At 46.4% G+C, this 12,346-nt stretch overlaps 1 protein-coding gene across 1 annotated transcript in view; it reads left to right on the forward strand.

Annotated features, from left to right (window-relative positions):
• Nucleotides 1–12,346, forward strand: part of LYPLA1 (lysophospholipase 1) — a 375,654-nt gene that overhangs the window by 304,438 nt on the left and 58,870 nt on the right. Inside the window, exon 6 of the mRNA XM_086965753.1 lies at nt 4,286–4,359. Within this exon, the coding sequence (XP_086821879.1) occupies nt 4,286–4,359 (74 nt within the window). The remainder of the gene's footprint in view (nt 1–4,285; nt 4,360–12,346) is intronic.

Raw genomic sequence — 12,346 nt, forward strand, 5'->3', positions numbered from 1 at the left:
GACTTCTCTGAGCGTATTGTTGAGTCTTAGAATGTTGTTAAAGGAGGTGGTTTCCAAGTAGATCTGTGTGTCATCTGCATATAGATGAAAGGGGATGTTCGCTTTTTTCAAAATGGAGGTGAGGGGTTCCATATATATGTTGAACAGTTGAGGGGAGGGAAGAGAATGGATCCTTGAGGGACGCCTCTGTTCACGGGGAGGAGTTCGGAGGCAAAGGATTTGATTTTTACTCTTTGGGAGCAGTTTTGGAAGAAGGAGAACCATTGGAGGACCACTTTCTCTGCACCTACCCGCTCTTTGAGAGCTTTGATGAGAAGACTATGGTCTAGAGTGAGCGTCAAAGGCTGCTGACAAGTCTAGGAGGATGAGGAGACAGCAGTGGCCCGAGTCGAGGGAGTTAAAGATGTTGTCCATGATGTTGAGGATTACAGTTTCGGTGCTGTATCCTTTTCTAAAGCCTGATTGGTGGTGGTCCAGCAAATTAATGTTGTCAATATGTTTGTTCAGTTGACGGAGAACGCATTTTCTAGGATTTTGGCAAGGAAAGGGAGATTGGAGATAGGTCTGAAATTATTCAGGTCGGTTGAGTCTAAGCCTGCTTTCTTCAGCAGGGGAGTGACTTGGCCGACTTTAAGGCAATCTGGTATAATGCCAGTTTTTAGGGAACGGTTTATGATTTCGCACCAAAGTGGTGCTAGGGTGAGTTTCAGTTCTTTGACCATTTGAGAGGGTATGGTATCGAGGTTGTGAGACGATGGCTTGGAGGAGGAGATAAATTTGAGGATCTCAGATTCTGTGATGCGGTTGAAGGAGGACCAGGTTGTTGCTGGTCGCCTTTTCGTGGTAGTTTCGATTGTTGGAGAGCAGTCTTTGTCGGGGGGGATAGAGGTTAATGTCGAGTGAAAGTTCCATCATGGGGATTTTTTAAGATAAAGAAGTTGGTGAAGTTGTCACATAAGGTTTTTGAGGGCTGTATGAGGGATGTCGCTAGCTTGGACGTTTGTTTTTTGATGATGTCAAAGAGTTCTCTTGGTCTGTTTTTGGCCTTGTCCAGCACGGTGCAGAAAAAGTTGGATTTTTCGATATTGATATGTCGTTTGTACTTTCTTCTTGCTGCTCTGAGTTCATCGTAACGGCTGGAGAAGGGGTTCTTTCTCCAGAGACGTTCAGAGGCTCTGAGTTGCCTTCTTTCCTAATTAATGTCCTTGTTGAACCGGGATCTGGAGGGTATGTTCCTGGGTTTTTTCAATTTCAAGGGGGCTAGTTCGCCTAGGATGGAGGACATGGTAACATTGTAGTGGGATGTGAGTTCTTCAGTAGAGAGGCGTTCCGGGGAGATGGGCAGGAGGGAGGATATTTTCTCTTCTAACTCATCTGTGTTGATCTACGATAAGTTTCTCGACCATGAGGGGGGGTTTGAGATGGAGGGTAGAGGCAAGATCTGATGAGAGAAGTGGAATAGGACAAGGTGATGGTCTGACCAGTCGACCGGAAGGATTTGATCTATAGTGATTGCGTCATGATTGGCGATGATGGCATCCAGGATAGCTCCATTGTTGTGGGTTTCTTTTGAACAGTGCTGGGTGAGGTTGCTGGTATGGAGTAGGTCATTTAGGGTTTGTACTGGAACACTGTTCTTATCATTCCAGTGAAGGTTAAGGTCGCCTAGAATGATGTTGTTGGTATGTTGGAGAGAGCAGTGTGCGATTAGGTCTGACAGGTGTTCCGTGAACATGACTGAGTTGCCTGGAGGATGGTACAGGAGGTGGCAGTGCGCGAGATTATTGTTGGAGGTTTTGATGTTTGCGTTTAGACATTCGAAGGAGTTGTACATGAAGTTATCGGTTTCAGCCACCGATAGGTTATTGTTGTGGATAATTGCCACGCCTCCGCTTTTTTGGACTTTTCTATCTTTCTTGATGATAGAGAAACCCGGGGGTACGAGCATATACAGGATCGGAGGAGAGGAGTCATTGAGCCAGGTCTCGGTAAAGAAGGCAATGTCGTGGTTGAGAATGGATTCTGCCAGCTCTGTAGCATGTTTCGTGGCAGACCTGCAGTTTATGAGCATGCAGTTAGTGCTGTGGGTCTCTTTGTTTGGTTCCGTAGGGATGGTGATGAGGGAGGAAGGGGGTGTGAGGGGATTCTGGACAGAGTGTTCATTTCTGGTCCCAGTGATTACCTGGATTGCGGATTGCAGGTCGTGGGTTGGAGGGGTGAAGTAAGTGGAGACCAGCTCGGTCGCTTCCTCCGGGGACATTGCTTCCATAGCCCTCTTTGGAATCGGGGCCTGGGGATGGGGAGGGTGAACTGACTGATTAGGGGACAGGGGGTTGGGAGGCTGTGACCAAGGCTTGTGATGTGGCGCGGTTTACCTGTGCCGACTTCAGGGTGCCCCTATGGTGGATGCGGAGCACCGGGAGATGTAGGGCTGGAAGTGCTGCCCTATTGGAGTCACGGGCGAGGAGGCAATAAACTAGGGGCTCCGGTTCGGGAACAGGTAGCTAGGAGGGAGGGCAGGGGCAAGAGGCTGTCTCTAGGTCTTGTAGCACTGCGTGGCTCATCTGTGCCTCCTTCAGGGGGCCCTCATAGAGGTCGATGTCAGGGCTTACTAAATAGGCAGTCCTGGTTGAGCCACCCTATTGAGGTCAGGCGGAAAGGAGAGGGCAAATAAGGGCTTCCGGTCAATGAGTGTGTACCTGGGCAAGCTGGCAGGGACCAAGAGGCAGTCTCTAGGAGTCGTGGTCCGGCGCTATTCGTCTTCGCTTGTTTCAGAATGGTTACGGAGAGGTTGTGGCCGGCAGAATTAGTTTGAGTTGTCCTTGCTGGGCCGCCATTTTTGGGTCAGGGGGGCGCAGGGATCGGTTTTTGGCTCCGGTTCGATGCAGGAGCTGCTGGGAGAGAAATCAGTGGCAGGAGGAGGTCTCTTGGGAAAGTGGAGGACGCGATTCAGCCTCCAGTCCCCAGAGAGAGAGTGGCCGGTAACTACCGGGCAAGTTGTCCTGGGAGGTCTGCCATTTTAGGATCAGGCGGGGCTCAAAGTCCGGGCGTGCAAAGCTCAGGGCGTGTGCAGTGGCAGGAGCGATCACCGGGGCTCAGTGTCAGGCGAGGCTCACCTTCGCTGGTACACGAAGCCCCCGGAGAGGATTGTAGCCTGGGGATTACTGGTCGGGCCGTCCTTACTCGGCCGCCATTTGTAGGCCAGGTAAGGAGGAGAGGAGGCGATTGAAGGCTCCGATTCAGCGTGGTGGCCGCTTGGGGGCGAGATTGGAGGCAGGAGACAAGTCACCGGGGCTTAAGGCCGATGCCTCACCTGCGCCTCGGTCAAGGAGCCCTGCGAGTTGTTGCGGCTGGGGTCTTTGGGCCGGAGTGTCCTGGAGGTACGCCATTTTGGAACCAGGCGCAGAGAGCTACGTCTGTTCACGCTCCGATTTGAAGCGTGATTCTATGTGGCAGCCGATTTCTTCAGCTGGCGATGTGTGGAGGGCGTCCTGAGGCTGCTGATGTCGGGAGTTCGGTTGACCCTCCTGTAGCTCCGGTAGAAGGTGTCCTGGGGTCGAGAGAGGGCAGGGGGGCGCCGAACACCTTGAGTGTGATGCAGCGGAATTCCTTGTCTTCTGTTCTTGAGTCAGGCGTCTAAGAGTCCTAGGAGTCATCAACTCCTAAGAGGAGTTAGATTGTTTCAGCCTCTGTGTAGCACAACCACAGCTCCAAACAAAACTGTGGCACCCTTCTCTCGTAGCTTAACAGTCTGTTTTCCTCCATCCAATATTATTGATTACAAAGACTGGCTCAGATATTTATGTGAGTAGTTTATTTTTATAGGAGAAAACGTCACCCATGTCCAGTGATTTTGTTTTTCAGGATGTTGTATGCTGTGGGGACTGCTCTTTTCCTCAAACTTATTGATGAATCTTTACCCATTCAATGGATTTTGCATGTAGGACTGTCATTCTTGCAATGTTATATTCATTCTGTATTCTAAAGCCTTTGACTAAGTCTTGGATTTTCCAAGCATATGTTTAAAATGTCAGTGTTGGCACTGATTTGTCAGATAATAACATATATATCAGTGAAAACTAAAGTTGGCCAAGGAAGGATATGGTTAGGACTGTTAGTGTGTTGCCACATCTTTCCATGGGACGTTTGCCCGATACTGTTACAATTTAAAATAAATTGAAAATGTGAATCATCGGCGTATGTATCTTTTCTTTATGGTGTGCTATTTAATATTTGGTGTTGAGTGCTGTATCTTATTATATGTTTGCAATTTCTTTCTTTCTAGTGAAAGCACTGATTGACCAAGAAGTGAAAAACGGCATTCCTTCCAACAGAATCATTTTGGGTGGATTTTCACAGGTAGCTTGCTAGACAAGACCAGTCTTATTTTGCACTGTGTATGTAATGTTTAACCCAGAGTACTACAGTTTTCTATGCTACATGAATCAAATACGATGAAATTTAATTTAAGCTGACAGACCAGCTACATACAACTTTTTCGTGGTAGCCCAAAAATATATTTAAATGTATTTATTAAAACGTTTTAGCCTTTCATCGATTGTGTTTTATCTGGTATTAAATCGGAAGCAAAGTGTACTCTGTACTATGTTGAAAATTTACTCCATTAGTCCCTTCTGACTTATCGATATGTTCTGTATTTTCGACCTCAAGGTGCCTTTAACATGCAGTATGTACTGGCCGCGAAAGGTTGATGCAGCAGCTGGCTCATGTAATTTGATGGACCAAGTCCCACGGTCCAGGCAATCTGAAGTGAAGACTTAGTGTATGTATGTATGTTATAAAGTCATTAATAAAAACACATTAAAAATGATGACTTCCATAGTCCAAAGGGTTCGGTCTATCCACCCATAGATCCAAACTGCTCTGTTACAATATTATGGAAGTATAAAGAAAAGATAACGCATTGTAGATTAGGCACACCTGCTTATCGAGCAACACCCTCGGACAGGTCTGTCATAGTTGTCATATGCCGCCTTGATGGTCAAGGAAGACCAAGAATAGCAACTTCTTTTTCAAGGGGACAAATTTCCTTGTAAGTGGTAGTCCTTCTTCTCATTTCCAGTACGCAGAAAAAAGCCAGTTTGCAAACAACTACAACCTCATTACTGCCCAGATAATCTTGTAGTATAGCAGGCAATTTTTTTTCGTAAAGCTTGCCCATCTCATTCAGGAGAAATATGGGCTGAAAGTTGGAGGGCAAAATGAGGCCACCCTTTGTAGGTCTCGCCTAGCGAAACAGCGCATGCGCTGCTCTCACTATTGCGCATACCTTTTGGAATTGGTTCTGCTGAGCACTCGCATGCATGCGTCTGCATGGACAAACATGGCTGCTCTTGCCATCCATGGCAGACAGCATGAGCGTGTCTGTCGGACTGTGGACAGACCGACGCCATCTTGCGATGCTTTCGTTGTCATAGCAACGAAAAAGCGATCGCTTTCACTGCCACTTGTTAACCTCGGGAAACATCCGTTACAACGCGGATGTTTCAACGCGGTGCTGTTACGACGCGTCCGTAACAACGCAAGTCGTTACCACGACTTGCGCTGGAGGGCGCTAGAAGATTAAAAATAGTAAATTTACTATTCCAACACCTTCCCTAGTGTCCACGGGGACTGGTGTTAGAATAGTAAATTATACTATTCGATATCCGTGCCCCCAACGCAAGTCGTGGTAACGACTTGCGTTGTAAGGGACGCGTTGTAACAGCACGCGTTGTGACGGTACGCGTTGTAACGTCACCAATCCGTTAACCTCTGATGTAATTATAGGCTACAGGTGTTTTTAAAGAAAATTCGCTAAGCACGTGGAGAGGATTATCTTGTGGGTTTATCTAGCCCCCTTGTAAGAAAGTAATTTATGTAACGCAGATCACGCTGCCCTCAAACCTGCATTTCACGCCCCCTTAGACTTGTTGCAAAAATTGAAGACACTGATGAGTACTTGTTTAATTGCTAAAGTTATTTTCGTTGGTCACGTCTTCTACAGCTACTCGCGGGAAAAGGTGCAAGGTAAGTTGGCGAAGCCGCAGATGCGGTTTAACCGCTCGTTTTCTTCATCATTCAATGCGTGTTTTGCACCCAGTCCTAGAACTACCACTGAGGGGCGCTACTGTTGATTTTATTTATTTTTTTTGTTTTTTTGCTCTGCGTGGCTTTTAGAGTTGGGCAAATGGAGTCCGACCTAGTTACATGCCATATTAGCTGCCTTTGTCCGTGCCTACAAGTTATTTTCAGGCCTGTACCTGCTTGTTGCATAAATAAGGAATCCCGTCGGGCTGGCGGTACTTCGTGCGCATTAAAGTGCACAAACAATTTATTGTACGAATTTGCCTAGGAAAGCTTGATTGGAACCGATGTTTAAGAAAGAAATACCTTGCTGCAGATTTATCTAAATTATGTGTTGAGTAAAAGCAAATTATGCATCTCCAATTACACTGACATTCAAACTGGAGCCATGTTTCTCCAGTACTTAACTAACTATATTGATTTAGACTGCAGGCTCGTTTTAACTTAAAGGCGCTCAGTTTGCATTTTATAGCCAGGTCCTGAAATACCAGAAACAGATTTCTCAATTCTTATTGAGTGCTCAGTTATAAGATAACCCGTGTAACCAAAACTAAATAAATAGAAACAAAAGCGTAGGGCCGCCATTTGTTTACTTTTGTTACAATCGCAGCACCCCCGCTTTAGCTGTAAACATGTTAAGCTAAAGCCGGGTCCCGTGATTGCTTTCTACCGGTAAAGCCTCTGCAATGATGGTTATAGTCAAAACCAAACCAGGAGCAAAGCAGTGGGAGGCCATTTGCAAAAGTTGCCTGCTTACCTTTCTGTTACTTACTGATGAATTTAAGTGCCAACCTGGTACAAATGAGGCGAAACATTTGCTCAGATACTGTTAACGCGCATACAAGTTAGAACAAAATAAGGTAATAATATCAAAATGTGGCGCATTCTGCCACATAATTTGCCTTTTGTAGCCACATAATTTAGACAGCATGACCATATAATTTAGTCCTTCTGCATCTTCTAATTCCAGCAGGCAGCCCTGATGCAGGGCGACCGCATTACCCGTGGCAAGCAAGACTCAAGCGGTTTTCCAAAGGCATAGCTGTGCGTGGCCTCATGTCACGTGTAACATCTTCAGCCGATCTTGGCTTTTTTTGGTTGCTGATCGCAACTGCAGTCTGGGACTTGTAGTTGCACTTTTAAAGCAGTAAGTATCGGTTAAAAACTCTACATACAAACTGCTGCTGGCTAAAACAGCGGTAAAGGCTGGAGGCCTCACACACTGCATGCGATAGCATGACAGCTATGCAACTGACTCTGCCCCAGCTCTAATTCCAGAGCCCGGTCCACCAGTCCTCTCTCACCTGTATTGCGATGCATCTCACAGGTGCAGCACCAGGTGTACAAGGAACGGTATATAAATCGTAGATTACAATGTTTGCAGTGCTCCTTCAGTGCTGGTGAGACACACAATTTCTTTTGCAGAGGGTGCCCAGGAGGTAGTTTCCCGCCGACTAGCGCCTGTAACTCCATAACTCTGCCGTCTGTGGGAATTCCTGTACAAATGGGAGCCCTGAGATGACACTGTACAGGAGTGCGAGAGGGGCTAATAATGAGAGAGGGAGAGGGGGAAACTTCTAGCAAACTGAATCAAACGCAATCTGATTTCTCAGCGTGACTTACAGCTGCTGGTCATTTACGTTCCAGGCTTTTAGCTGCCACGGCTCTGCTTTCCCGGAGATACTGTTAATCACATAAAAAGAGCAGAGATAATGCCAGGCTTTTGTTCTTGTGCACATGTATATATGATTTGTGCGGAGTTATGTACATGAAAGCAGAAAGCAACAGTGCAGAGCTGACCAATAGTTGACCACCAGCGCATAATATATTATTTATAGCCAATGGCTCTCTGTATGTTGGGGAGTTGTACTTCGTAGTGTTTGAGGCTGGTGTTTCACTAAGGGCGTGGTAGCTACTGGCAGAACAGGGAACAGTCCAGGAAGTAGATCAATGTGGTGTTCTGCATTTTCGGAATGGAAGGGTAGGCGCAATACGTATGTAGTTTATGCAAGGGCGCACTTCAATTTACCATGGCTTCTGCATGCCGCTGTTCCCTTCTCCATGGCGCACGGGTGACTCTGCATATGAACTGCAGGTTGGTCCAACCTGGTTTATTGCCCCTCACAGCATTTGCTCCACAGGCCAAGAACAAGTACTCCAGCAGTTTCCTCTTTGCAACTTAAACAAGCATTGAAAATTCAATAGGTCTCGCCTTTTATTAAGTTAAAGCCATTTGCTTCGCGATACAATACCATTAGCAAAGCAAATAGCTTTAACTTAATCAAAGGCGAGACCTATTGCATTTTCAATGCTTGTTGAAAATGGGGACTTTGTGGCTAATTGCCAAAAGAAGGTATAACACTGTCCTTAAAAGCAACAGGAACGGGACCTTTAGATACAGAGATAGACGGCTACAGCTAGATTAAGACATAGAAATAGATAGGCAAAGCTAGCGATAGGTACAGTGGAAATGTCTTGCCTATGGGGTTTATGCCCCTTCTGACTAACCAGGGCAGAGATCAGCTCCTATAGGATAATATTAGCTGAGCTAGTTGGAAAAGGTTAGGTCTGTTGAAATACTAGGTCACCCTTGTTTTGCACAGAGTTATGTCACTGCATTATTAGCAAATAATGCAGCAAAATGCCTCTGAAATACAGCAATCTGAGATTTTTCTGCCTTCAATCAATCCCAGACCCACTGTAGACCTAAACCTACTCCTTCTCTGATGGGCCTATATATCTGTGATAGGCATTTGAAGGATTTCCCAGTAAAGCTTGGAACGATGGACACAAATACTTGATCATGTGACCCATGTAGCTATAAAAGTATTTGGCCAGGAGAACCCATTGGAGTCTATCCACAGTGAATCATGTGTCCCCTGTACGAGCTGACTTATTATTTAAATAAAGATTATCAATATGTGTAATCTATTCCACAGACAACCAGGAGAGTGCTAGAATCTACTGCCAAACTCTTGTTGGAAATGTTGTTTTCCTTAACATATAGACCCTTCTAATGTAGCCGGTAGGCCTCGAATACATATCAGCTCTTGGTCAGGACTGCCGGGTACTATGAACCAAGCCAGCAGGTCTGGATCAGTAAAGAAAGCAGCACTGAAGTTGGTCAGAGGAAGGGAGCAAGGAGGTCTAGACATAAAGGTTATACTGTAGAGCACTCAGCAGCAGGAATCGAGAGAATGTGATTTGCAAAATGGAATACGGTAAGCTGAGGAAAAACTGTAACAGTTGCACAGCTTTAGACTAGGGTTGTGACTGAATTTAGCTTTTTTTCCCTGTGCATCATAAAGTGCTCAGTCTGAATAAAAAGACCAGAAGTTTCGGATTAAATTAATTGAGTTTCTTGCACTGTTTCCATCATAGGTAGCTAAATCTGTAGAGAATAATAAAAGAATAGTTAGAATTCATTAGAAGAGCTCAGATGTTCTGGTGTCTGTTCTAATAATTTCAGTACTATTCTTGCTTCGACGGGGAATCTTCCAATAGTCTTTGACCGTTTTAGACATTGGGGCTCTCAAGGTTGGAAAGGCCTCATCCATCCTCATTTAAAATCCATAGTGGGACCTATGGGTGAATAAAAATGATGGGCAAGGGTGACGTCATCAGGCTTAAGTCAATTGATTCCAGCAAGACGGTTAGTGTATGGAGTGCCGGGAGCAGTTTCAAGTACCTAGTTGCACGGCACTAAAATGAATGAGACTAAATATATAATTGGAACCAATCAAGTGCATTGTCATTGACTCCAAGTGAAACAACTGAAGTAGTCAGTGGTAACAAAAGCCATGGCCAGATAATGAAGTACCACAGAGAGGGTTTTATGTTGGATACCTGATGTGTGTATTTAGAAACGTAGAAGAATGTGGTTTACTTCAATATGGGAAAAATATTGAGTGGAGTGACAAAACTATGCCCCCCGAGCACAAAAAAGAAGCAGGAGCAGTTTGAGGTGAAACAAATAATACAACAATTACTTTTCAGAAAAGGTAGCAAAATGGCTCGTTTGGATGATTCACAAAAGACAAATATTTGAGTCTCGTGCAGGAACCATCTTTCTGAGGACCGTTTGCAGTTTATTTTTATCAACTGGGGCAGGTCAAATGTTTGCTATCATTTAGTGACTTTAACCTGGAAATAGTAATAGTCTGCTACAAATCACATTCATTCCTCAGGTTCAGTATTTCCAATTTTTAAATATATTTTTAATATTTTAATATTTCAGTCTTTATTACATTTACTAATAACTATTCCAATCATTTCTATTTGAAAGAATTGTATTCACATTGTTTTTTGTAAGTTTGTTATTTGTTGTTAGAAGGGTGGAGAGCTAGGCAACTTGAAGCTCCTTTGCCCCCCCCCCCCCACCCCCCGACTTTCAACCCAGATTGGAAGACCAATCCGCTGCATGCATAAGATCCTCTAATCCAGCTCCTAGAGAAAAAGCCTTAGAGGCCATCGCGCACCTGGTCGAATGAGCTCCAAACAGCTTTTTGTCAATACACACTTCTTGCATGACCCATCGCACCCACCTGGCTATAGTGGGGAGGATACTGCTTTGTGTGGTTTTCTTAGTGCAATAAGAAGTTGCTGCTCACCCGGAGGGCGAAATTCAAGAGTCCTGTCCTCATATGTTTTAATGTAATTCACCACGCATATTAGATTTGGGGGTCTCTGGTTGGCACAGGTAGGTACTTGTAACAAGCAGGGACCCTCTCCTCTAGTCAGGATAAGGGGATCACCCCCTAAAATAACCCCTGCTCACCCTCTAGGTAGTGTGGCACAAGCAGACAAGGCTTATCTCAGAAGCGTTTACAGGTTATGCATTTGTGAACACATACAGTAACTCAGTGACAACACCACACATGGACACTACCCCAATGGTTGTATAAAAATAAGTATCTTTATGTAAGGCTTAGCACAAGACCAAATCACTTTTAAAATTAGGCCACAATACTATTAGCAAGTTAAGAGTTCTTTAAAAATGCGTTTGTTCTTTGTTCGGTGCGCTTCACGCTGACACTGCGGCTCTTATGGGGTAGATCGTGTACAACAAAAGAGTTAACTAAACGTTGCGGACTCTCCGGTCCGGTGCGCACACAGTCACGGTGCGAATCGTACAGTACCTTTAGGTGGAGTTCAGCTCGGACGCGGCTTTGTAGGACGCGAAGGCGGTCCAGGTGCATTGTCTGCCCTTGTCGATGCGGACCAGGCTCGGTGCGGCGTCTTAGGCCAGGCGTTGAGCGGGGGTCACGGGGATTGGGGCGGACGGGCCTGAAGTCGAAGCGCTCACTAGTCCATGCGGTGTTCGAGCCGTACCTTCACTACGGGGCAGCCTTAGAGATGCGAACAGCGCAGCACGAGGCGGCCGGTAAGTGGCGAACGTACGGACCGTACTCTTAAGTGCGGGGCGGCCTGTGGGATCTCAATAGCGCGGGGCAAGGCGGCCTGTATGCTTCGAGCGTACAGACCGTACTCAGCCTTGCGATGCGCTCGGATCCAGACTTCCAGTGGCAGGGGTGCGGCGAGCAGTGCGGCTCTAAGGGGGGAGGGTGAAGCAGAGTGCGGGTGGCCCTTGTTGGACGGTGCGAGTTACGGCTCGGATTGGAGCGGAGTCACAGGGTGCGGGGCGGCCGGGCACGGACTTCAAAAGCGGCCAGGGGTACGAGGCGCACTGAGATTGTGGCTCCAGAGACGGGGGAGGTCTGGCAAGGTCCAGCAGCTCGGTGTAGGCAGGAGTACAATGGTCCTGGGACTCCGTTCAGGGGGCAAGCTCACCCACAAGCCCTTGGAGATTGTTGAAAGCACAAGTTGATGAAAATCTCTTTAGTCTTTTCCTCTCCTCTCGCAGCAAGGCAACCACTGCAGGCCAATCCCCCAGGTCAGGGACAGTACACCTCCTTGCAGCTTTCCCAGTTCCTTCTCGTCTGGCAGAGGTTCTTCTTGGTTCAAGCAGGATCTAATTTCTTAGGAGCAGGGCTCCAATATTTATACTACAAATCTTTTGTTCTCTCAGGCCAAGGGGCCCTTGCCTTGTTCAGTCCAGTTCTTGAGCACTTTGTTGTGGTGACTCTGGCTTGTTCTTTCAGTGTGCAGGGCAGAGACATCAGACGCTCCACAGGAGGTGGAGCCAGCATGGCGGTGGCAGAGCACAGCCCTATTCAGAGTCATGGGGCACTCCTCCCATCCATCTTGGATGTAATCTTCCTATTCACCACCTGGCTGCCCAGCCTGTCTCCTGGAATTC

Source organism: Lissotriton vulgaris, chromosome 4_1 (genome assembly GCF_964263255.1).
Source record: "Lissotriton vulgaris chromosome 4_1, aLisVul1.2, whole genome shotgun sequence".
Taxonomy (NCBI): domain Eukaryota; kingdom Metazoa; phylum Chordata; class Amphibia; order Caudata; family Salamandridae; genus Lissotriton; species Lissotriton vulgaris.